General features: G+C 39.7%; 2 protein-coding genes across 3 annotated transcripts in view; one reads left to right on the forward strand and one right to left on the reverse strand.

Annotated features, from left to right (window-relative positions):
• Positions 1-2,352, forward strand: part of LOC128365912 (dynein axonemal heavy chain 11) — a 38,601-nt gene extending 36,249 nt beyond the window's left edge. Inside the window, exons 76-82 of the mRNA XM_053326534.1 lie at positions 21-140; positions 669-911; positions 999-1,181; positions 1,257-1,372; positions 1,620-1,732; positions 1,821-1,961; positions 2,105-2,352. Coding sequence (XP_053182509.1) covers positions 21-140; positions 669-911; positions 999-1,181; positions 1,257-1,372; positions 1,620-1,732; positions 1,821-1,961; positions 2,105-2,352 — 1,164 coding nt within the window. The remainder of the gene's footprint in view (positions 1-20; positions 141-668; positions 912-998; positions 1,182-1,256; positions 1,373-1,619; positions 1,733-1,820; positions 1,962-2,104) is intronic.
• Positions 2,353-7,351: 4,999 nt separating this feature from the next.
• Positions 7,352-25,203, reverse strand: LOC128365913 (rap guanine nucleotide exchange factor 5-like). 2 transcript variants are annotated; one of them, XM_053326536.1, is made up of 18 exons: positions 24,796-25,203; positions 20,034-20,153; positions 19,230-19,362; positions 15,126-15,204; positions 14,707-14,851; positions 14,510-14,607; positions 11,857-11,887; positions 11,600-11,678; positions 10,532-10,681; positions 9,866-9,963; positions 9,568-9,690; positions 9,247-9,425; positions 8,970-9,060; positions 8,813-8,863; positions 8,482-8,569; positions 8,284-8,348; positions 8,121-8,175; positions 7,352-7,608 (listed from the first exon to the last, which is right to left on the reverse strand). In XM_053326536.1, exons 1-18 carry the CDS (start codon positions 24,973-24,975, stop codon positions 7,490-7,492), a joined length of 1,884 nt encoding a protein of 627 aa, XP_053182511.1. In that variant the 5' UTR covers positions 24,976-25,203; the 3' UTR covers positions 7,352-7,489. The 2 variants fall into 2 exon arrangements, with proteins under 2 accessions (XP_053182511.1, XP_053182510.1); XM_053326535.1 differs by having other exon boundaries at positions 19,230-19,330; positions 20,020-20,153.
• Positions 25,204-26,324: the final 1,121 nt, after the last annotated feature.

A 26,324-nucleotide genomic window follows, 5' to 3' on the forward strand; every position in this document is an offset into this window, starting at 1 on the left:
TTCTGTGACAGTCTATGCAGGTGCCTTGGGAAGATTTGTGTTATCTTTTTGGGGAGATCATGTATGGAGGACACATTACTGATGACTGGGATAGAAGACTGTGTAAGACTTATCTGGAAGAATTCATGCATCCAAAAATGGTGAGTCAGTGTTCATCTTAGAATAAACCAATGTTTTATGCATTTGGGATTGCTCCAAAATTGTATAATTTTCAAATTTTTTCCTACTTATTAATTTGGATACATAAAGTAGGGCTATGGACAGTTTCATGGTGCCAAATAGTAAAACTCTAGAAAACGGTTTTGATTTTCTTGGTGATGTTGTTTAGGTCAAGGGTGCCCTCTTGGGATGTTAAACTGAACTGCAGTTTGTGTTTTTGCCACTGCTAGTTTACCTCTCTCACTTTGGTAATGTGCACTGTGCTGGATTTGGCTGCCAGCTGCATGAAACCCCATTGCAGTCATTAACAGGCAATTATTTGGTACTTTTGTCTTAAAGTGTTAATCTTCTTCCCCTTTACCAACAAGCTACACAGTTACTGCATCTCCTCAAATGCAGTTTGCACAATCAGGCATTAGTCAGTGTGTTTTTGCTGTAGGTGCAGCAACAAGCTGACAGGTGCACAACTGTTATATTTGTGTAAAAATATAAAATTTTTGAATTCATAGTTTGAAGGGGAGCTCTTTCTGTGTCCTGGGTTCCTGGCCCCTCCGTTTATGGACTACAGTGGATACCACAGTTACGTGGATGAACATCTTCCATCTGAGAATCCCACTCTGTATGGTCTACATCCCAATGCTGAGCTTGATTGCCTCACTGTCACCTCAGACAACCTCTTAAGGACTCTGCTGGAGCTACAGCCGCAGGACTCCTCCAGAGGAGAGAGTGCAGCTCAGAGCACAGAGGAGAAGGTGCTGACACACAGAAAGAAACATTACTGGAAAAAAATCACCTGTACCCACGTAAATAACCCAATCATGTTTACTGGTGTTTGTCAGGTCAAGTCTGTTATTGAGGATATCCTTGACAAGCTTCCTGAGGAGTACAACATGACAGAGATGATCACAAAGACAGCAGAGCGAAGTCCGTACATTTCAGTCTGTTTGCAGGAGTGTGAACGCATGAATCTTCTGCTGGCAGAAATAAGAAAATCCCTTAATGAGCTGGAGCTTGGCCTGAAGGTGCAGTAATAGTTTAATACAAATAAGAATCAAAAGTTCTATTCTGTATCATAACGAGGGTTTCTCTGTTCACAGGGAGAACTCACCATCTCTTCCACTATGGAGGCTCTGCAGTTGGCCCTGTTCAATGACTCTGTTCCAGACTCCTGGGCCAGACTGGCTTACCCCTCCACTAAAACACTTTCACAATGGTAACTACTGGTTCCTAATAATACCGGGGTTTTTTTTTACTCAACAAGGCCTTTATCATATCCACTGTATTATGTCCTTTAATATGTTACTTATGATACACTGCATCGGTCATCAAAGTAGAAATTCAGTCATTAAATGTCTTCAAACATAAAGCAAATGCTAGCGTGATTCTATTGACACAAAGGGATCTGATTGGATATTAGTCCTTCAATAAATTGTGTAATTGAATGATTATTTATTTTCTAGGTTTATTGATCTAATGACTAGCTGTCGTGAGCTGGACAGCTGGACTCAGGACTTTGTTCTACCTGCAGTTGTTTGGCTCTCAGGCCTTTTCAATCCGCAGTCTTTCCTCACTGGTGAGGTCACAGTTTCAAAATCAACCACAGATGATTCAGATAATGTGTGCTCCAGAAAATAAACAGTTGTTTTGGTTTTTTCCTCCAGCTGTTCTGCAGAGCATCGCTCGCAAGAATCAGTGGCCCCTGGACAAGATGACTTTGACTGTAGATGTAACAAAAAAGTTGAAAGATGACTTTGGACATCCGCCTCGGGAAGGGGCCTACATCCACGGACTCTTCATGGAAGGTCAGGATTAATCAATACTTATGTCCCTGCAGTACATCCTGCAATACTGAATTAAATTACGTAGATTTTTAACAATGTTTAGCAACCTATGTGTTAGTATTGCCAGTCAGACTCACAATGTAACGTGTCCTGTATCATGCCAGGAGCACGCTGGGATACTCAGGCTGGAGTCATCTCTGAGGCGGTTGTGAGGGATCTGACCCCGGCCATGCCGGTGTTGTATGTCAGAGCCGTGCCAGCGGAGGAGCAGGAGGTCAAGAATACTTATGAATGTCCGGTGTACCGTACCAAACAGCGTGGAGCCACGTATGTTTGGACCCTCTACCTCAGAAACAAGCAGCCGCCTGCTAAGTGGGTTGTAGCTGGAGTGGCACTGCTGCTTTCTGTTTGAGACAGAGACGAATTTTATTATATCTAAAAACAGTATTCTGTAAACAGAGTTACAAAGATAGTTTATAGATTTATAGATTATTTCCTCCCTCATTGAAACAGTATTTAGAGTCCCCCCAAAAACGTGTTTTACTTACAGTTGGATTTTGTGCATCATTTATGTGCAGTTTCTTTTCATATTCATCTGCAGAAAGTGGAAAGTTTGTATGTTCTCATTTAAAATCAGATTTGAAAGGGCGGGCCTATGAACAGGATTTGTGATATCACATCACATCATAGCTTGGAGCCAGTCATGATCCAATATTCAAGCTACGCAAGTGTGATGTGGAAACTTGAAGCCTCCAGTGCACAAACACTGAGAATTGAGTTTATAGTGAAGTAGGTGACGGTAAGAGACTTATGTCCAGCAGTTAAATTTTTTAAATGAAAAATATTTGCATATTCATAGATCCTGGATTGTTAATGAGGGTGAAGGAGTGGATGTAATTTTAACAATTTCAAAACAGTAAATATACTTTTTTTGTGGAAAAGCAGCATCAGAGACACATTACTGTTCCAAGCAGAGTATTTTTAATTATGTCCAGAGGAGATCTTTAACCATGTATTATTGTTTAGATTTGTATCATGTTTTGTAAACATTAGGAATATACTTCAACAAGACAAACATAATTATATACTTTTAATCTCACAATTCTATTGTTGTATACAATTTGGTTTATAGGTGTCAGTACTGGTCTTGTAGTGTGTGAACATGTAATAGATTTAAAGATAAAGCAAATAAAGAAGTGGAGATACATGTTGAGGCAATGTTGAACCTGTTGTGTCTGACACTGTTGAACTTCTCCCTTGAGATGTTTCGTTCTGGGCCTGGTTTGTCGGGAGCTTATGTCTCCATTTTAGACCATGTAATTCTGGATAGGGAGCATATTTTATTGGAAGGTCAAGATTAAAAAAGCTTTCTGGCTGCCCTCTACTAACTGAGTGATACACAATGCCGTCTGGAAGCTTCCCGGACAGAATTCCCAGGAGATGATGTGCATGGTTGCTATTGACTTTTAAATGAGGTGCATTTGACATTGACCTTTTGTACGGCGGAGGCAGAATACTAACAGACTAGTGTAATTCATTCAGCCTGGCCTGTTGGAGAAACCTATTCAAAGACACTGATAGCTTTCTGTGAGAAAGCAACACATTAGATTACGCATCTTTTATCTTCCTGCACTCTCTGTTAGCATCTGATTAACTTCATATGAACCAAATGACACCTTTAACAAATCTAAAGCAGCACCATCATCTTATCTTAAATGGTATCTTTTAACATTGATTTAACTGAGGTTAATTGAAAACTAAGATCAGCAGATTAAAGTTTGACTATAATTATGCATCCGTACTGAAGTTCACATCAGGATTCACATACTTTGAAGTATTTGTTTGTGTTTAAGTCAAAGATACAATAAAATACTGCAGGAGTTCCAGAGGTTGAGATTTAGCTGTGCAGTACTACACTGATAAAACATATTTTTAATCAACACAAAGACATGTTGCTCAGAGAGAAATTTGTGCAATTGAGAAGATAATAATAATAATGAGAAATAAAAGTCTGCAGTTATTATTCAAAACTCTTTTTTACTTCACACTTTTTGAACTTTCATTATTTTTAACAAACATCTAATAATGAATTTAGCAAAAATATGTTCAGGAAGAGACAACCAAGTGACATTATGATGTACAAATTACAGCCACTGAGACACAATTTCTTTTTTTATTTTCCTTTACTGGAAATCAGCACTCTTATCTTCTCAAATGAGATTTTCTCCAACACTAATAACCGCTGTGCTGCTCTTAATTTCTCCCTGTAGCCACTGTTGCTGCAGACAGACGTGGAGGATGGAGGATTGATTCTGTGTATTGTATTGCACAGGAGGGGAAATGAAGAACCAGTCTTTCTGTAGCTTCTCTTCATCTGCCCTCTCTTCCTCTCATTAGCACGCCACGGCAGCTAGCCAGTCATTTGGTGACAGGGAAATGATACTGTGCTCGCAGTGTTTGGGAGGAAATGGCAGGGTTCAGGGCTGTGGCACAGCAGGGGTCGTGCCACAGATAGTCATGTTAAAGGCCAAGCAGGACACCTGGTTAAAATCAGCAAGGGCATTTGGGTCACGCTTCCGCATAACAAAACCCAAGAAAGACGTTGATGTTTTTTAAAATAAAAAATGTAACAAAAATTCCACATTTGTAGTGTTAAGAAGTAGCTTTTCATCTAGTAAAATACTGTGCTTTGCAAGTATGGGTCATTAACTAAAAATATAGATGTCTAGCTTAGTCACCTGTGATATTACAAAATTAAAAAAAGGTTTTTGTACAATTACTGCTGCCTGTAATCACTTCCAGTTTTGAAGGACTGAATTGTTCAGTACTCTTTTACAGCCACAGAGGGGCAGTGACGCTTCATTGGTGCCTGAGATGGTCTGATGTTGAAACAGAAGGCAGGTGAGCTCTTTTAGTGCTGATAGATTTTTTATAAAGAATAAAGGATGCAGACAAGTTAAATATGTTCCGTGTGCCAAGCTTAAATCTCTTCTAGAGTAATGTCCATGCTTTTTAGTGCCACTCGTCATTAAGTGCCTGCACTTCTGCAGCTTTGACCAAATGAATGTCTCACTTTTTTGCATTTGACAGCACCCCTACTTTCTTCTTTGTGTTATTACTTACACATTTGCAAAGCCTTTTCCAATGTTTGCAGTGAATTCCTAAAAACACTTTTTATAATGTTCTTATTAAGAATTATAGCTGTAGCTGTACCTTGAACCCCTTTAAAGCTACATTACACATGAAATTACATCATCATTTTGTGCTTATGCTTTACATTACAAACAACAGTTTAAATAATATAAGTATATTCATCTGAGACAGTTCATCTTGTGTAATGGATAATGTCTGTTGTGTTCCTTTGGGTGCTTTTGCTTAAGTATCAGTTTTACATTGACCCTATTGTAAATGCTTTAGCAATGAACAGTATAATTGATCTGCTATCTTACATAAAGAGTACACTTACTAAGTACCATTTGCATATTTCAGATGTCTTTTAAATGTCACCACATTTATAAAAGGAAAACGTTCATAACAACCAGCTCATGTTGATGAAAAGTATTTTATTGCATGCACAGTTGACAGTGGTGGTCGATCCATGGTTCACCATATCATGCAGACCAGCCAAAACAGTGCATAAAAAAGCATGAAATTAAACACTTGTTATGAGAGATGTCTATAGACACAAATAAATAATTCTGAAATAAATAAATATCCATATCCAGAATTTCATTATATATATGTGTGTATACACACACACACACAGTATAAATAGAATAAACTCTACATTATTGTGATAAAAAGTAAATTTACAATATGATGGATAATGCTAAAGTACAATCTCTCCATGTTCACTGTGGGCTTTTCATTCCAAAATATACAAAAGAAATAAAGAATATAACGCAAAACTTTTTACACACATTTACAACACTTCACAACGCCTACTTGAATTGATCTAACTTCAGGGCAGAAGTGAAAATTCTCAGTTGACCAATTTAGAGAATAAATACAGTATTTTCTATGTCTACACACTATACTGTACATACAGTAAATAAATGGCTTCCTTTTTCTTCTTTTTGTCCAGAAGGTGCTGTAGTACTTGATTTTGCTAGAGGGAGTGGCTCATCCAAAAACACAATATAACTTATTTTTCCTCTCATCTAAAGTACTACAATATTTATCCAAACGTGGACTGACAATTAAAGAGATCATCTGTTGCTCACCCCATTGTGTGGCTCAGAAGCATTTGATTAAACAGGAAAGCAGTTGTCAGTATGCATGTTATCATGGGTTGTTGTGAGTCACTGTGTCATTGTTTTTGGGGTGATGTAGTTTTTCAAATGCTAATTTCTGGTACTCACAGTAACACAAAGCTAGTATCTTTAAACCCAGCATATCAATGCAAAACCAACTGGATTTGATCCTCTTCAGTCAGAGGAAAAATACTTTGCATTGGGCTTTAGGTTGAACACAGTATGGGTCTGCTGCTTCACTAACTGATTGTCCACAGCTTTCACTTGAATGGGTGTTATGGTTTTTTGGCACTAATGTACATGATTATAACTCTCACACACCAAAGAAATACACTATACTGTACTTCCTTTTCTAATTTCCTAAAGTATTCTGCAATGTAAAAATAGATCATGGAAATAATATATGAAAATGTTCAATTTAAACATAGGTTTGACAATCATTTTCTGTAGTCTTGGGTCAGTTTAGACAGATATGAGCTTGTTGTGCATACAGTGTACTGATTTAGTAGTGATTGCCCCTGAAAGAACGTCTGGGGTGTGAGGAGACAGCGATTGTGTGTACAGGACTTGTTATTTGAAATACTCTTTGGTTAAATCTGATGAAACAACCCTCTGTTGCAACATTTATCATCACTGTCTATAAATAGAAAAGGATGAATCATGAAAGAGTCTGCATCTTAAGATGTGTGTGGTTGATGACTCATTAAAGGCTAAGTTTTATTCTGTACTTTCATGCTCAACACACTGTCCACATTTATGTTATGTAGCTTTTCCTCATTTGGGAAGCACATCATCTCCTGCAGCTAGCATGTAACTCAAAAAATCTTTCTGCAGGCTGCTAACGCTCCACACAGGGGAGCCATTGGATTATTATCAGAGCAGATCTACATATACCAACCTCTGCCACCTGTAGGAAATGAAAGTAACAGTAGCAGTTGGGACCTGCACAATGAACACATACTGATTAACATCTTACTGTTGGTGTTACTTTTTCTTGCCAACAGGCAGCACAAGTTGGAGTGGAGCTGCTGGCACTGCAGTGAAATGATACTGGCTGGGCTTGGTTTCAGGTGCTTTGGATCAATGACAGTGTTGTGAATCTATGCAAATATTTATGCACGAAACCCGAGATGTGTCTTTTTCTGACTATTCCTGATTGACTGGCTCCCACTTGCGGTTGGCCAGGATCATGCAGTGTCCTCTGATTGCAGACTGAGTCCTGAGTAAAAAGATGGGACAGTGTTAGATGGTTCCTTGGCAATCCGACAGAGTGGGAAGTACAGTAAGAGCTGTTCTCTAAGCACGAGGCTCCAGCCTGTGTGACAGTTCAAACAGAGTCTGCTGATTGTCGATGATATGAAGATAATCAATGTAGGCTCGCACTTCTGAGCTGCTCTTCTGGGTGATGCCATTTCCTGAAAAGAAAAGAATACATATATTTATATATATATGTATATTTACTATCAAGCTTAAAACAACAGCATCCAGGACAACTTGTCTATGCATTTTTCAAAGGAGCTTCACATCCATTATTGATTACCTGGTAAAATATATATTCAATGCTGTAAGAAAAGCGAATGACATCAGCTTTTGTCATCTTTAGATCATTTCAATCAAACAATGTTTCTATTTTTTGCAATAAGACATTTATTTATTACATATGAAGATGTTGCGGACAGTAAATTCAGCTAAATTGATTGTTTCATCACAAAGTTAAATGATTGTTTACATCATAGTAAGTAGTATAAACCTGATTTACACGACATAGAAACAGTGTATTTCAAGGAAAATATTAAAATGAACTGATTCTCTTCACAGGTTTGGTTATTTAAAATCGCCTGATGGAGGTCAACCTCAATTTTATAATGACAAGAAGTTTAAGAAATGTTACACCATAAAATGAGTACTGCATGATCTGAATACTGACCCATGTGATCTTTCTGACACTGTCTGATGAGCCGGACTGTGTCTGCCATCATGTGCTAGGAAACAAGATGAACATTGATTAAGCATGACATTTCAAAGTCAGCACCATGATTTGTGCAGAGAAACATGCAGAAGCAGAAGCTACAAAGGCTTCACAGACTTACCAGCTTTTCAAAATTGACCAGGTTGTCATGAAATGTCTTGTTGCCTTCATGAATGAATGTAATATCTAAAAGAGATAAACACAGTGTTGGTATTTGAGATCAAATGTTTCTGTATGTCAAATCTTGATATCTCACAACGCTCGCCTCCTTTAGTTGGACTAGTTCTGTGGTATTGAAGTGACATAGTAATGAGCGCACCTTTCAGTAGCAGAGGAAGAAAGGGGATCTTTGGCGCCTTCATCTTCTTGAAGGAGTCCCTGTAGGCCTTGTGGTTGAGCGAAGGATCCTGTGAAGACATTTTCAAATCGAATGAGTGCAATCCTCTGGAGGTAAATGTGTGTGCCTGTTCATGCATGCATTGTAAGAGCTGCAGCATTAGAAGCCAATGAACATCTAAAACACCTGATGTTTTGCCTGATGTTTAGAAATTAAAAACATCTGTTTGTTTCACTTAACAAACTCACTTAACGTCTTATGAAGATATATACAGTGCAGTGTGTTGTACACACTGAGCAGGAATTGCACTTACTGTAATTGTCTCCAGCTCTGAAAACAGCTTTTTGAATTTTCCAGGAATTTTCTGCAGGGACAAAAATTGTTTATTTCTTCAGATGCTGTAACATAAACTTTTACTACAGACATAAATGTGGCACAAATCAATGATGCAAGAAAAGGGAGATCCTTACCTCCCATGTCTGACTGAGGCGGCTAACAGCTGCAGTGTTCAGGCCCAATATAATGGCAAAGAAACAGTGGAGGTTCCTCTGTGCTTTACAGCTGTAAAATGTAAAAGGAGATGCAGTTTATTGATTTGCCACTGGAGGGGGCAGTGCTCCCATGCATATCTTGACATCTCCCCTAAAGATTTGGGTCTGACATGGTGTGGTTGTAGTCAGAAGTGAGAGAAGCCAGTGTGTATATAATTATGAATTATTATAGAATCACATGAGTAAAGCTACTAACTGGGCAGCAATCTTGATGAACTTCTTAATGAGTTGTACTCTTTTGCATTGCATTGAGCACAGCAGCACCTCCGTCATCACCCACAGCTGGACTTCATTGCAACGCTGCAGCAGCAGCTCCAATGCCACTGTATGGCTACTGCTAGCATGGCGGTTGAAGGTGAAATAGATGAGCTCTTGCTGTAAAAAACAACAACAACACATTCTGACAAGTTGAGTACAGTCGGGTGTCTGATGCTGAAAGAATGTCTTTAGTCTTTAAAAGTTAATAAGACTATTTAGACCTACAAGGCCCCTTTTAAAGGCAGGTTGTGGGACAAACCTCATGCATTGAGTCAAAAATGGTCCAGTCAAAGTTGGTGAGAGCAACAGCCACGTCCCATGTGTTCAAACTGAGCATGCGAGCTGTCCTCTGTTGTAGCTCTGAGTTGTCTGTGAATGGGTTCTGAAAAGGGAAAAAAAAAGAAAAACAAGATTTTTCAGGTTTCTTTAGACATCATACCACCTCAAAGATTGACATGAGCATTCAAAGACACGTTTGGGCTAAAGTTATTTCATGTTAGTAGATGTCAAGAGAAGGAGATAGTGGTTGAGGTGACACATTACAAAGATATCCCTACCAGGACTTCACCCAGGTCCTTCCTGCACGCGTGCAGCCTCCCAACAGGCCGCAAAGAATCGGAGAAAACTCTGTCCTGAGGCTGCAGGAGGAGCCTTCCTGCGGGACAGAAATCATATCACAAACAGCAGAACACCATTAAAAATCTGTCAGGCAGTGTGTGAACAGCTATCAGTAGTTAGTGATAAGACTGACTGTGCCAGGCTCCACTGTGAGAAAACCAGTCACCTCAGTCACTGATAACAAGAGACTGACTTTATAATAATGGACTTTAAATGCTTCTCTTTTTTAACTGTTGTAACTGTAACTAGGGGGATATCAGATAATAAACTCACACATTCATGTCTGAGCTTAATATAGAACTCAGTAGAAAAAAGTATGCAATATTGTGAGAAAAGCACTAAATTGAGTGTTTTACTAGTGTTGTATATTATTCCAACAGGATAGGACAACATTGTTTCTGTTTCTCATTCCACATGATCTACAAGCATTAAAAAACATTGGTTTGTTTACTGTTGAACATAATGAAATGTGCAGTAGACTACAGTTAGAGTCTGACTTTCTGTTCAGACTGCCACTATTTTGAGGAGTTGTCATACTGGTGCACTTTAATGGAAGTGGTGGTGGTTGGTATGTACTGCAGCTAGTTAGTTTGTATTACATTTACCTCCAGGATAAGTGACAGCCACTAGCACTAGTTCCCCCTGGGGGACATCCATCCTTTCTGCCACTGCCTGCAGCAGCTCCAGGGCCAGTACTCCAGCATGGACTCTCATGCCCAGGTATGAGTCCATGGTGATGTACACATGACACAACACTGCAACAGGAACAAAGTATTGTTTCGGTATGGCACAATACAGAATGCATAGCACTCATGTTAAGTACATTTAGTGCAAGACATTTTGGTTTGGCTATAGTCTCTAGCAGTGGTAGGCAAATAGTGACCTGTGGACAAAATCTGGCCCTCCAGCAATGGTATTTCAGTCATATCCTTAAATTAATTCAAAGAAATAAACAAAACATATAGGCCTGCATTCCCACTGCAATGGTTAACAGCCCCCAGTGAACAATCCTAAAAATAAAAAAACTGTCCCATGATTAAACCTCAAACATAGACCAAAGCAGATTATTTTACTGTTTAGAGCACCTTCGGCCATAAAGAACAAATTATCTGCAGTCTCGGGTGAAAATAATAACTTTTCCTGTCACTGATTGTGGTTGAACACTCCCTATTTAGTGGTGAGAAAAGCCAGTTTGGACTTACAATACAGGAACAACACAGGAAGGAAAGGATTTAACAAGGCTGCCGTGATTGATAAGGGGACCTTGAGCAAGGCACCTGACCCTCAACTGCTCCAGTGGAGCCTCTCGTTGGGATAGACCATAATTACCAAATCAGCTGATGAAGGTTAAAGGATTGGTATCTTAAAATAGAAAGTAATCCCATAAAAACAGCTCAAATTAAATTAGATATTAACTGAGAAAATGTGGCTTTGTAATTTGGGTGAAACAGACCTTTAAAAGAAAAATCTGATCATCAAGACATCAATAAGACAATAGGAATTCATAAGTCATCAGTTAGGAATTTGCATTTCCAAACCCCCTCATTCATTCCCTGGAAAGATTCCCATTGTCATAATGTTCAGACTGAATGTCTCGTTTCAACAGCTTTGGAAACAGCGTATGATGGTAGGAATGTGTGAAGGGTGCCATGTTTTCATGTTTTATGACTTACCTTCCTTGGTCTCTCTCTGTGTGCCCCTGGACTGAAGCCCGTTCTCCCTCAGGCTCAATTGGTGGAAAAGTGCTTTGCTCTAAAAGAGGGGAAATGCGTGGATTTTGACACACATTCATATTGTCTGAGAACACCGAGCGCTTTCGGTTCAGCGATAGAACAATGTTTTTAGCAGGAAATGTGAGGACAATAAGCTCAACATGTCACAGTTTATTAAAAACAATCTTTCTGTTTTAGTGCAAGATCTTTTTAATTACCTTTCTTTGAGGGGAATATTCATCCACCACACTGGAAAAAAGGAGGAATAAATCAGTGAAGCTCACCATCATGTGCCCACACAGGCACAAAAACATTTTGTTAGTTTGTCCTAAAAAGCAGATCTGGTGATTTTCCTCAGGCTGCAGCTATGTTTAGTACAAAAACAACTTCACCATCCACACAGTCTATAATCAAGGTAAAGTGGATGTACATATATACTCCAGTCCATTATTTAAGCTCAGTGTCAGGACAAGATTAAAGTGGTTAGGAGATTTTAGACCTTCCAACCTGATCCCTTCATTTAATCACCCTATTCTCATCAGTTAGGCCTGGCTAGCATGATGGATAGCTCGTTGTCCATTATCATCCCTCAGCTTTTACTGGGCTCTGCCTCACAATAGGCATGTTGGCACAAAGCCTGCCCTAAGGGATCCCCTCTCGCTGGCCAGCAGCAGTCCTGCGCTAATGAAAAACCTGATTCCCACTGTCATCTCAAAACAGAGCTTGTGATCCCTTACTGCACGAAAAACACAGAGTCACTGCGGACATCAATGAGCTTAGTGTTGTGAATTATAATGATGCCACATGATGAAAGAGTGCAACAGAACGAGTGGTGCTTGCTTCCTAACCTTTCAGAAACATATGACTTTCTTTTGTGCAAAGGCCAGATGGAAATTAATGGGACCAAAGGATTTAAGAGTCTTCTTTCTATAAAAAATGACACCTCTTAGCTTTTCACTGAGCAGCAGATTGCCACAAAGCAGTCAATCTTGTCCTCCCCCAGGGAGTGCCTGATTGTGAAAAACTCATAAATAGTGGAGAATGTCAGTTAGTCACACCTACACAAAGTCCACTGCTTTAAATGAGTGGGTGTTGTGGATCTCCCTCCCTGGATATAAACATGAATAAGACAGTGCCAGATACTGGCAGCAGAGTATCAGACTGAATTATCTGCACTGGTTTCTAATGGGCGGCAGGTTGGAGCATCCCCAGGGAGAAGATCTGATTGGAGACTGTAGGCGAGGGAGAAGAAGGGGGGACATGGGTGTGGCAGTATGTCTGGTGACTCTGGGTTTTTTACACTGTAACACAAACAAGCCATTTGATGCAATTTTTTATTAATCCAAGAAAGTCAAGCAACAAATCAGACTAATATTATGATTCAGTGAGATGTGAGTTAAGATTCTGTTTTATGGAGTGTTTTAATGTACACCACTTATACATACACAACACTTGATCTATGTGAATCACTAGTCTACACATACAAAACTTTAAAAGCTGAGCCGAGACTGTCTGATATAAAATATCATCCGATGTTAAGGTCAAACCATAACTTGAAAAGCATTGCTTTCACTTAAAGGGCTCACAAAATGAAATATAGGAATGGAACAGTGCTCAATTAAGGACTTAGTGACAGTTTAGGGGCAGACAGAACTAAATTTGATAAGTTTGTTTAATACTTAAAATAGGAGACATGTATTACAAAGATTACTTTTACTGCATTAAGCAATAAATCCTAATCTGATTTTAGCTGAGTCACTGATGAGCTTTAGATAGTTATTCTATTGTATTGTATATATGCATGTGAGTATGTAAACCTGTGTATGTGCGTGGATACATGTGCATAGATATTCCATATGCAGTATGTCTGTATAGCATTTACTCACTGTCTGGCGTGTGCAGTTTATTCAAACACCTTTTCATAAATTACTATTATTTCTTTCTGACAGAGATTCATTGTTTTGTGTCTTGGGTATACTTTTGTTTTCAGCTTGTATTATAACTTATTTCAGCTTTATTTAAAATACTGATATCAAGTCGAAATGATCATCTACCTCAATATCTTGCAAGGACAACATTTGTGACAACAAGGTGTGGCACACCTTCATGATTCAATACATGTACAATAGCATCTAATTTGGCAAAATCAATAGGATTTTTCTCCAAAAAAGTCTTACTGAATTTAGAAACTTGGCACAAAATGATGCTAGTTGTCAGTATTACTTTATGTATGCAATATTTTGTATTGAATTAACAGCATGTATTTTCCATTAAGGCTATGGATTAAATTATATAAGTGCAGTATTACTTAACAAGTCTGAAGTCATAATTGCCAAATGATGTGTATCACTGTGATTAGATACATGGATGTTTGACACCATGAAGAACCAGCAACAGTAAACAAGTGGAGGAGCAGAAAGGTTTTTGATGTTTATTCCTTTTTCTCTTGGTAAAAATTAATGTCACACTTCTGACAGCTTGTCATTAATTCTCAAAAAGTCTGTATTTCCTCAATTTTGGGGATTCTTGACAAAAAAGCTCCATGACCTTTATATTTCCTTACATAATACCCCAGAACACTGCATTTTCTCTTCAATCTCTGAAAGGAGTCATTGATGAGAAGCTAAATAAAGGCTATGAGCAGAGAAGAGGCTCTTTCTTTGTAGAGCGAGACCGGCCAGTCCCTCTGTTTCTTTTCAGATCTCCAACAGTCATAGTTGGTACTTAGTGTTGTATGCACCCAGACTGATATCAATAAATGCTTTCATTTTCTTACATGTTATAGGATATTTATGTATGTATGTATTGAATTATGCTCTCTCTAATTTCTTCTAATGGACAAGCAAAGTAAGTCATTGTTTGGTCACTCACTGTCTGCGGTGCAGCTGGTAGAGTCTCTGCAGTTCCCTCACATCCTTCTCCAGGGCTGGATGCTCATAAAGATCATCCAACACGTAACGGCACAAAGTCTGGAAGGAAATGTCCATTTTTCATTTTGTCCCTGTCACACCCACTTTAAGTTCCCATCACACCCAGCTTCCACCCTTTTTCCCTTGCGTGTTTCCTACCTTCATGAACAGTTTGACATGTTCGTCTTCTCTCAGGAAGTCTTTGCAGAGAGCCACCCACTGTGATACCATGTGCAGAACTTTTCGTTTCCTCTCCAGAGCCTCCTTCCTGTCCTCTTTCCCTGTGTGTCGCTTTGTGCAATAGGTGGGATTGGGTTAAGGCTTCAGCACAGATGGAGTGATCAAATGCAGTACACAATATCATGCAGAGGAAGGGAGCCAATGTGTGTGATGTTTATTTAAGGATAAGTGGCAAGAGATTCTGTTGGATGAACACAGTTGAGTGAAATGGGGCAGCTTTGATTCAATAATTCAGTCATGTGTTTATGTTCATCTCTTTTCTCTCTGCAGCATCCACAAAAGAAGTTAATTAAGTATGATGTTTTGTTATAATGTGCCTGTAAAAACTTGAAGGATATTGTCCCAACAGTGCTTGACATAAATCACTGGTTGACATGAACACTGGGTATGTTAGCAGAAAGTCATCCAGAAGTGTATCTGTAACGAGACATGCACACACAAATACAGTAAGGTTAATTTTAAAGTAACTTTATAAAAACTTTATATAAAGTTTCACAGCTACTACTTCCATGGATTTAATACTATATAAAATATACTGTATCTCAGGAAAGATAGAGACTTAAATTTAAATTCTGTGCAGCTGATCATATGAATCCTACATTTATAGCCTCATTAGGTAAACACTACATTACAGAACGCTTGGGGCAGGTATACCAGTGACCTTGACAACTGTATGATTAATGTTGACTGTGCTGCAAATGGAGATGGCAGCTCACAGACTTGGCTTCAACATTTCCTATTCCATGTTAATAATACATATCAGTTAACAAGCTCTAAGCAGAGACATTTCAGGAAGCGAGCATAATGTGCAAGACCTTTCAATGACACATAATTCTTAGTGGTCAGACTATAATGACTTGTGCTGAAACCAGTGAGGATTCTTCCACACCATTTTGCTCAAACAAGTTCAAACAAGCTGTTACCTGCTTTATCTTTAATCTCGCACATTCGCCATCGCGGGCTGTATCAGTGACGATAAGCCAATAATGTTAATGAAGTTGACTCTCTCTGACCTCTGATGAAGTCTGTGTTTTCATTGTTATTATCTCGCTCACACAGAAGCAATCTGATATTGTTTAGCAATCATCATCATGTGTTCACAGGCAGAATTTTCTGCCACTGTAAGCTTGTATGATTTTTTCCCCCCAAGGTTACACATAGGTGTTTCTGTAAACTGATTAAATCAAAACGGTTGAAATAGATCAGATTAATTAACCTGAAGCTAATTTGTCAAGTTCCCATTACTTGAAATGCAGTCAGACCACCTTTTATCATTCTTACAATGATTAAAAAAAGACTAAGCCTGACTACTTTTAATAACGCAGCACTTGTAAAATCTCATACAATGCTCTCTCAGAATCTGTAATTAAAATGAAATAAATAATCTATATAACAATTGTACTGTTTGTTCAACACAAATTGAGATGAAAATCCCTGAAATACATTTCTAAGGCATAAGGAGAAAGACAGCAACTCCCAGACATGATGCCCCACCACAAACGAAAAGCTTTACAAATCCTATTAGGGCAAACCTCCTCTCAACCCCTCTGTAAGTGTGCCCCACACCCAGAATTGTAAATTTCACACTGGCTTCCCAGGGCCTTTGTGTGCGTTCTGGTCCACAGGACTCCCTGACATCATTATGTTAATCCGTATAGAGCAGCTGTGGATGCATCACTCACTGCTTATGAGAGGTTACAAATGTAGCCTCCATAAAGAATACACTAACACACCTTTACACAAAGCCAGAACCCCCCCCCCCCCCCCCCCCCCCACACACACACACACACACACACACACACAAACACACACACAAACACACGTACATGCACACACACACACACACAGACACCCAGAGCCACTCACACACGCTGCTGTATACTTGTGTATTTTCTCCAAGCTATCTTAACTGAAATACTTTCTCATGAGTAACAGCTTGCATTCTACACCGCAGGCTGTACACTCTGCACGTTTTTTGAAGTTAGAAAAACTCAATAAATATTTAATTTTACAACCTAAAATCACATTCTCAACTAGTCTCAAGACACTGTACTGTGGGGTAAAAATTGAATCTAAACAATTTCACAGAAGACCAAAAAGTCTTGATGCATGAATTGTGCTGTATAAATCTCGTCTAATAGTCTATCCAGATGTTTTTTCGTGTGTGTTACTCTTAAACATCACACAAGCGAAAATGTTTATCATTAGCAATTGGCCCGGATCAGAGATGTGAATGTAGCATGCAGCCGGCATATCTCAAGTGTTAATCTGCTAGAGCTGTATTGGACTGTTCTGTGTTGACTCTGTCTGACAGAGTCTGGACTCTGCCACACTAGCCAAAACAAATTTACTTTCTTTTTCAGAGAAAATTCAGAATGGATTAACTGATCTAGCTCATCAATCTGTGGTGAAATCAATCAAGCTGTCAATCAAATTGCCAATCCTTTTTGCATGCCAATAAGCATTCATGAAATTGATTGAAGCAGCCTTGAAAAAAAAAGCATGTTAATGTGTCACTTATTGGCTACAGCAGTTATTAGATGCCATCCTCTGGATATAAAAGCCTTATGATAAGAAAATTATTTAAAATTAGATTTCTGCACACTTACAGACATGGTTTCTTTTAAACTATAGATAACCATCAATATCTCTCCACATGGTGCATGACTGAAAGCTGGAACATCCTCTCATTACGAACACAAATGTTCCATTACATGTTTTCCATAGCTGGCAGTGTACAGTGTGAATCTGTGCAGAGCAGCAATCAATAGCTGCACTCATGTTGGGCACAGGAAGGACGGTAATGCTGAACAACTGTGAATGCTTTCCCACAGAAAGACACCCCAGCATATCAGAGATCTGCACAGGTTACCGTTTGCTTTTTTCTCAAACATGCCTGTGGTGCTTTTTAGAAAAGTGCCATCTCTTGCAGAAAGACGTAAAGCTCCTCTGCATTCTTAATGTTGTGTACTGAGTATATATGCAAGCGAGAGCCACCATGAGGAGATGAAATTGTCTTTCTAATGTGCTGCACTGCATGTAAGTCATAAACACAACATCAATATTCTGCTGCAATCATCAGTCATGTAGCTGCACGATCTGTCTGAGCCATCCTTGAGAGACAGACTAAACATGGCAGCTTGGTAGATGCTTAGATAAATCTATTTTTGATGAAATCAAGGATCTCATGCCATCATATTTCTAGTGAGCTCCATTTCCAAGGGCACACTAAGTAGTAGCACTAGAGCATAGTGAGTTTCAGTATTCGCACAGAGAGAACCAAGGCCAACAGGAGTCATACTATTAAACATACTGAGTGCAGATCAATTGCTTTTTAGGACTCAGCTCATTTATTCTCCTCCTCAGGTCTCAGGCTCTTTGACCCTGGAACATCGCTCAGCATCTTACCTTCAATACATTCACTGCAAGGTGAGCTAATGGTGAGTGATTCATCAACAAACTACTGCTGACTGACCATATAGCAAGTTAAAAGGTACTGATGGGTTTGTTGTGAATACATAAACTGAAAATTAGAGGGATGTCTTTACCCATTTGCCAAATTATTTAGCTCTACGTTAAACTTGACATTCATATTAGATACTCAATTATAGCAATAAGATTTACCATAAAATGCAAAATGCACCATATTGCAACTGTAGTCACATCTCCTTAGAGGACATTTAGATCAATTTCACTCACTTCCTCATCACAATGAGTCATTATCTCTAGTATGAGGTTAGCCTGCCTCCAGTGAGAGATCATCTGTGACCATTTCCATCTCCCAAGAAAAACATGCATTCCTCTTCTTCTCTTGCCTCTCGTTTACACTGCTCATCCTTTCTCTCCTTGTGTATGCTTCTGCCTGCAATCATCATTTCTCACCAAGCTATCCTCCCAGCTTCAGCAACAGAGTCTCCTCTGCCTTGGCAACAGTGTCACATTATGTACCTGCTGCGAAGAGAGGAAATGTGTTGATTTGTTGTCGCTGTGAAGCAGGACTGTGTGTCTATTACACTCTCACTCAAAAGATATGAGTAACCTCTATCTCTTATCTCGCTTTTAAATGAACAGGCTCCAACTTAGTGGCAGTCTGGGAATGATATCACATGATTAGCCCAGTAATATTGCTCGGGAGGAGGGATGGGGGAGTGGGTGTGGGACTGCTGGGAGAGAGGCGGGGAGAGGAGAAAGTAAAAGTAAAGTAAAGGGAGCTATCTTTCTCTTTCTATCTATCTAAGAAAAAATATATATTCCAACATCACCAACAAAAACATCAAAGGACCTGCATAAGCAGACCACCTTAAAAATGCTTCTCATAAAGTCTACTAACTGAATATTTTTATACTTAATTTATTATATTTGCTCTCTCATATACAATAATTAATTATTTACCCTAACAAAACACAGTAATGACAAAGGGGGTGAAAAGTCTGAATGCTGACCTGACTCTTTTCCCTGTGTTGTCCCCTGGTCATCGTCCAGCGTCAGGTCATTCAGCAAGTGCTCCAGGATCTTCTCAGGGGTCCCTGACACTACCATGTACCTGTCAGACACAACAGAGTCAGTGGACGAGTCCTCCTCGATAGAGGACAGTGAGCGACTGCTGCTCCATTCCTCCTCTCCCTCTGTCCCCTCATCGTCTATGTAGCGAAAATAGGGGACGTCAAATGTGGGCATAGTCAGTGGCTCTGCCCGGCTGGTGCTGTCACTGCTGCTCTCCTCGGAGCCCTCCTCATCATCCTCGTCCTCCTCCTGCTCCACCAGGGCAGCATGCAGCAGCCTGCTCTCCTCCTGTCTCAGGTTCTGGGGCTGCTGTCGAGAGCCCATCCTTACAGAGTTCCTGTGCCCTCACACCGGCAACGTTGCCGTGGTTACTGCTGCATGCCTCCTTTACCCATCCATCCATCCATCCACCTGCAGCTGCTACAGCCTGGAGTCCACTGCTGTCTATCCCTCACTGAGGTATCCCGGTATATTCACGACTAAAAAAGCTTCTGTGTGACTTGAATGGGAAGGCAGCCAGCTGAGCTCTGCCTCACAGTCTCATGCTGGTCACATATATGTGTTTAATGTAGTTGTTTATGTGTAGGGAGTTGTGATGTAAGCATGCCTGAGTGAGTGTGTGATCCGGAGAGACAGAGAAGGAAAATGATGAGAGGGAGAGTGCTGTAGAGAGAAATAGATAGTGAGAGAGGGAGGGAATCCAGAGAGAAGGGGAGTGGAGAGGCTTACCTCCTGTTCCTCGCCTCCTCTCTCCCTCCTCCCCTCGCTGATGCAGAAAGGGCTGGCTGCTCTGACGACATTCTCTGGAGAACGAGCGCATCATGGCCCCTCTCCTTCAGACACACGTGGACTCCCTCGTCACTCTGTGGAGGGAGAGAGGAGGAGGGAAGGAGGGACTGTGTTATCACCAAGGAGATTCCCCTGTATTTTCTCCCACTCACACCAATCACCACTGATTTCCATCATAATACTCTGTCAGAGCCAGTGCTATAAATGAAAGAGAATTTCCATATATCATTATTCAGTCCTTATCAGTGGAGCCCATTCAGGGATTAACATAAAAGACTCATACATATTTTAATTACTGATTCCTATGTTGAGCCTATTAAATTATGGGTGGTGTCTTGAGACAATCTATTTTCCAGCCATCACATGGTTAAACTGAAGAATGGTTTAGTGGTTTAGACTTTAGTTTAGAGTGTAACTCACATGCTAAGTCCTCATCTTTTGGGGTAGTATGAATGATAAATTTCGCTTCATGCCTGAGCTGTCTCCCACTTACTTTCTCTGTCTCAGTCTGCCTGTCTCTTTGTCTGTCTTCCTCTCTTAGTCATGCGGTCACACAATGTCACATTGACAGTAAAAGTCCTTCAATTTGTCAGCTCTATCCCACTCTTTAAATTACCAGGTTAGTAGGCCAGGCTTCACTTTAATGTAACATATCTACCGCTCATCAATACCATGTCAGTTTAAAATGTTATGGGCTGAAATGAATATAAAAAAACGAACAGAAAAAAATCAACTTCCATTAGTTCTTTCTGATCAATTTTTTTGTATCCAAAATAGTGAAACATGCCCACTGTGACAATTTCCCAAAGCCAAAGGTGACATCCTCATACTACTTGTTTGTCTAACTAATAGTCCAAAACACACAAATATTCAATTTACAATGATATAAAATGCCGAGAAGCAGTAACTCCTCACATTTTAAAAACCGAGAAAATGCCTTAAAAGATGAACTGACGATCCAAATTGTTGATGATTAATTTTTGCATCAATTGACCAATTGTTTAATCAATTGTTAGGATATATTTAATAGAAAAATCCCTGAACTGAACTTTTTTAGCCCTATCTTTTTAACACAATGCTTTGTTACAGTCTCTCTGAAGCAGAAATATTGTGGTGGCTGCTTGACAATGGAGGGTCTGGATCAGAGATATTGGTCTTAATGAGGAGTTCACTGTATGGTGCACGCACACGCATCACGCATCAGCTCCCCACCTCTGCCCCCATCTCCTCAGCCATCAGTCAATGCAATACAAGCCTCTGTGCATGCAATTAGCCAGGCAGACAGGCTGGAAGTGGTTGCAGTTTTCTGCCTTAATTGCTTTTTACACAGAAGCATCCAGGTCCCTTCAGTTAAGCATGACTTCCTGACACATTAACACTTAATAGTGTGTACATATACTGCACACACAAACGGACATAAGCAACAAAACACACAAACACACACACACACACACACACATTATACACAAGAGAAACACATAACTGCATCGTGGTGGGCCAAGATTTCAGCATTAGCATTGCGCAGTCGAGCAGTGACGTCTATAAACAGCAAATATTTTCAAACCAAGAGAAAGAACCATTAATGGCAATGTGTGCTGTCAGTTCCTTTTTTTCTTTTTACATTGAGAGCCATGCTCTCTTTTTCAGTAATGCCCTGATCACATTCACACAGTTACAGATTCATACCTGGAAGCTGCCCAGTACAACTACAGTCCGATCCGCTGGCCAATGAGCTGAGTTGAACTGATTTGGCGTTAAGAGCCTTGCTCAAGGGCACCTCACTGGTAATGAGGGAGGGGCATTTTCTCCACCCAGATTTATTCTGGTGGTCTGGGGAATCAAACCAGTGACCCCCCGTTCACAAGCTTGCTTCTATAACATTTAGGTCACCACTGCACAGTGGTCCTTCAGTGTTGTGATAATGAATTTACATGTCTGTCATAGTGACAACTTATTAATTTATTCCTTCTTTATCTCAATATACACACATACACACACATAGAGATGTAAAGAATTGCTGTCATGGACTTAAGCGTAAGAAAAGACCAAATTATCCTGTCACAGGACCTAATGATGTAATGTTAGGGGCGTGACGAAAAGCAACAAGAAAATTCCCAGAAAGGAAAGGCTGCACAGATTAGCTTCCTGCTTCTTGGGAAAAAGACACTGGTGTTTCTATCTTTATCGAGAAATGACGTACACTGTGTGCTCATGAAAAACATCAAAATACGTAGTTTTTGTCCTACTAAGCATGACACCAGAGCAATTAACAGTGTCTCAGTGTACAGTACTGCTAACGGGTCAGACTGCAAACAAACCTTTCCTCACAATGAATTATTGATCTAGCCTCTGCTGCTGCAGGCCATTGCTCAGTGTGCACTGGGCATTGTGGTTACCAGTGTCCCAATACAAAAAAATAAAAAAAACAGTTAGGCCTCCAGAGTGAATGCTTGAAATGTGACAGAGTGCCTCGGCCACACAGACCCAACCCCAGCCTGGAGGTGACCTCGACTCACAGTTACCCCTGAGGTCCTCCCAACAATTGACATCATCAGCAGAAGAGTAAACACTACTTATCAGGCCTCTGCACAAAGTTATGTCCCCTCAGTTGTTTACTGTGTCTTTCAGGGTTCCAGATGCATTCCACTGGCTGGATGAACACTTTATGTCTGCATGTCTCTGCGCTGCAGCAGCAGGTCAGGCATGAATGGTATGGAACACTTAAAGGGACCTGGAAGGTGTCACTGTGTCCTGACAGGGTGGAGATTTGGTTTAAATTACTCTCAAGGAATAGAGTGGATCATATGACATGGGAAGAAAAAAAATAACATGACCAAGCATTCGTACATCAATGTTTTCAAAAAAGCCTTTGATGCTGATGTACTTTATCATCTCTAAATGTAAGCTGCTGAAATTTCTCTTTTCATGCAGTTAAGCTCTGATAACACACTGCAATCAAGAATATGTGCTATTTTGTAAAATATTTGCACATAAACAGTTCTATGTTCTAATCAGTTGTGGGAAGCAACACAAAGTAACCTCAAATTACAAGTAACTAGAAACTCTCAGTAAACTATTTAATTTAAACCAGGTGACCTCTGAACTATCACAGGAAAAGACTTGTTTGATTAAAGGAGATTGCATAACACTCACTCACACTCACTCACTCTCCCTGCACCAGAATCTCTCACACATCACACAGGGAGTACAGCCGACTGCATGTTAAGCATCCCTGTTTCCACCAGCTGGGATTTCACTTATTTCTGAGCTCTTTGATGTCTGGGCTTAGATATTTATACGAGTCACATGTAATATGTGCATTGTAGCATCATTGGATTACTGTAACCCATTTCATAATCTAGACAAACTGCTAGATAATCTCACATATTCTTAATATTTCCAGATAATGTGAAGTATTAAGTACAAGGTCAGTATATCTGGCTGTTAGGATTACACAAATGACAAACACACACGTGCCATTGGTACACTTCATTTTCCAGTCTTTGAATTCACAATATAAGAAACTTGGCACATTTGTTACAAAAACAAAACAAAGGTACAACAGCTTATTGTATTATGCAGCACTAATATAATCATATGCAGGTTGGTAGTGGTATAGTGCAGACAAAACGTCACTATATTGAATAACAATACATCAGGACATCTAGCAAAGTGCTTGGAAAAAAGGTCAGAGACCTGATGAACTGGAATCCACCCTGAAACCACACAATGTCTTGGCATGGCAGTCAGGCCTGGCCCACTTGGGTTGACTCTTCCTGCCATTGTTGTACAGTTTAGCACACAGCTGGCAGGAAGGGAGAAGTTGAGCCCACCATAAGGTCAGCCAATCAGATGTCAGTTAACTGCCAGATGATGTAATGTTTCAAAAGAAGAGTGCAGGTTGTACTGACCATACGTGACATACAGTTACCTTTTCAAAAATGACAGGCTACAGTAGTACGACTCTGAAATGAAACCCTCCTGAAACATGAAAATGCTGATGAACTCAAAGAGCTTGATTGCATTCTTATAGTATGTACAAGTTTGTACATTTACGTTATGCTGATGACATTGAGAAAAAAGTTATTGGCGGCAAAATGCAAATAGATAATAATTTCAATAGATACAGTACATTTATAATGGAAAATGTTATGCATATGAATGCAATGCACTTTACAGAATACTGTTGAGATATCTTCCAAGTTTTACATCTTGTTTGCGGTGGTCTAAAGATTAGTATTGGTATATTCAATTGAAGGCAGCTTTTCCTATTCTGGAGGGAATCTAAACAACAACATCATCTCCAGAGAAAGCAGTGGCATTATAGAACATATAGAGCCCTATAAACACAAACAGCAAATTATCATCAGTTTAATGAATTGGACATTACAAGGAGTGCAATAAATGATGCTTAGACACAATGCTCACACAACAGCAGAATAAAACATTACATTATGGTCCAGAGTAAAATGAACTATTGTATGTGCTCTGCCTGTATATAAGGAAGTAAGTTACTGAGTGGCATTAATAATGAAATAAAGAGGTCTTGTAAGCAACTTCACTGATGATTTCACTGTGGCTGGACCAAAGATAGCTGTTCAGTGGAATGTAGTGCAGAATTTCATGCTGAGCCACTGTTTCCATATTAGTCCATATACATGTTTAACTTGTAAAAACAACAGAATGTTCTGACTGCCACAGTGTTATGTAACTCACCTCACTTGTCCTCTCTGGGCCCTTGCTGTGACTCTGCAAGAAGCGGCAGCCATCCTTGGCCAGTCTCTGGACCATCTCCAGTCTGGACAGGTCCTCCTTGTCATGCAAGATGCACATATTCCCCGGCTGTAGCACAGGGGGCACAGAGAACATGTACCTCAGGCCACAGTCCCACGACATCGCTGCCTTACAAACCTCTGGCTGTCTACTGACAAAACAGCAGAGCTCCTGTCTGTCACACTACTCTTAGAAATGAGGAGGTGGGCAGCTCAAAATTCCTGTGTGTTTCTCTGTGTGCTGTCCAGGTAAGTTACATATTCCTCTGTCACTGCAGTCAAAGTAAAATCTAGACGATGTGTGCCTTGATCAGCTCTGTAGGTTTGTAGCAGAGAGAGAAAGACATGCAGGAAAAATGTCATCGTTTAGACTCCAGGTGTCTGTGTGTTTGGCTTTATAGGGAGTGAATGATAGACTCCCTCTCTCCGTCCTCCCCCTGCCTTTCACCACTGGGGAGGGGAGTGAGTTAGGAACACAGTGGGCTCAGGAAACATCTGGCAAGCTGGACTGCCCCAAAAAGGAAGTTTCAAAATCTCACGAAAGCAGGAGAAAGCAGGGTACATTGCATTGGAAGGTCAAACACTTGTTGGGCGTGACATGTGTTTAGTGTGTGTGTCTAGGTTTAAGGTCATTTGGGCACAAGCACAAAGGTGATACAAAATGTTCTGTTATATCAGTAATATAGAAACTGAATGTCACCTGTAAGCAGACTCTAGCATAAAAAGTATACACTTCACAGACTTATTATGAGTAAACTGTCCAGATATTCATCACACAACAAAGGAAAGAGGTGGAGAGAGAAAGAGGAAACAATTTATGCAGACACATATTTGAATGTGTTATGTGGAGCATTTTGTGAAAAAGAATAGTATGTCTCCACTTTGTGTCAATTGTTTAAAGAGCAGAATGATAATAACTGTCAAGAGTCTTTGATAACTGCTGAAACAATTATGTTAACAGTGTGAAAACCCCCCAAACATTAACTGTTTCCAGCTTCTCAAATACAAGAAAACAACATATTGCACTCTAGGAAACTGTAACAGATGTCCATTAGTATATTTCATATTTGGTGATTTCTGCAATTAAGTATTATCTACATTTACCATTAATCATTTCTTCTCTTCATTTTCTTGATTCAGTGTGTAAAATGTCAGAAAATAGTGACAATGTCCATCACAGTTTCCCATACTCAAGGTGATGATATCAATTTGCATCAAAACCCAAAGATTTCATTGCACAAAGAAAAGAATCAAATCTTCACATTAGAGAAGCTGGAACCAAAGAATATGTTTGTCTAAAAATGAAAATGTATTGATTATCAAAATAGTTTCCAATTATTTTTGGTTGATCCGCTAATTGATTTATTGCATTGTAGCTCTTTACTGATTAATTGTAAATTCATTTGATCGAATAATAAATAATGAAAATAATCCTTGTTGTAGCCCTAATACCAGCTAGAGGTGATGTATAGC

Source organism: Scomber japonicus, chromosome 10 (assembly GCF_027409825.1).
Source record: "Scomber japonicus isolate fScoJap1 chromosome 10, fScoJap1.pri, whole genome shotgun sequence".
Taxonomy (NCBI): Eukaryota; Metazoa; Chordata; class Actinopteri; order Scombriformes; family Scombridae; genus Scomber; species Scomber japonicus.

What these genes read in the sequence shown, in the direction of transcription:
- LOC128365913 (XM_053326536.1), bottom strand. Translation starts at nt 24,975, where the DNA reads ATGTCGTGGGACTGTGGCCTGAGGTACATGTTCTCTGTGCCCCCTGTG. An exon ending in TTTTTGACTCAATGCATGAG is followed by an intron (nt 9,426 to 9,567) that starts GTTTGTCCCACA and finishes TGTTTTTTACAG; the next exon opens with CAAGAGCTCATCTATTTCAC. An exon ending in CAGAGCTGGAGACAATTACA is followed by an intron (nt 8,570 to 8,812) that starts GTAAGTGCAATT and finishes ATGTCTTCACAG; the next exon opens with GATCCTTCGCTCAACCACAA.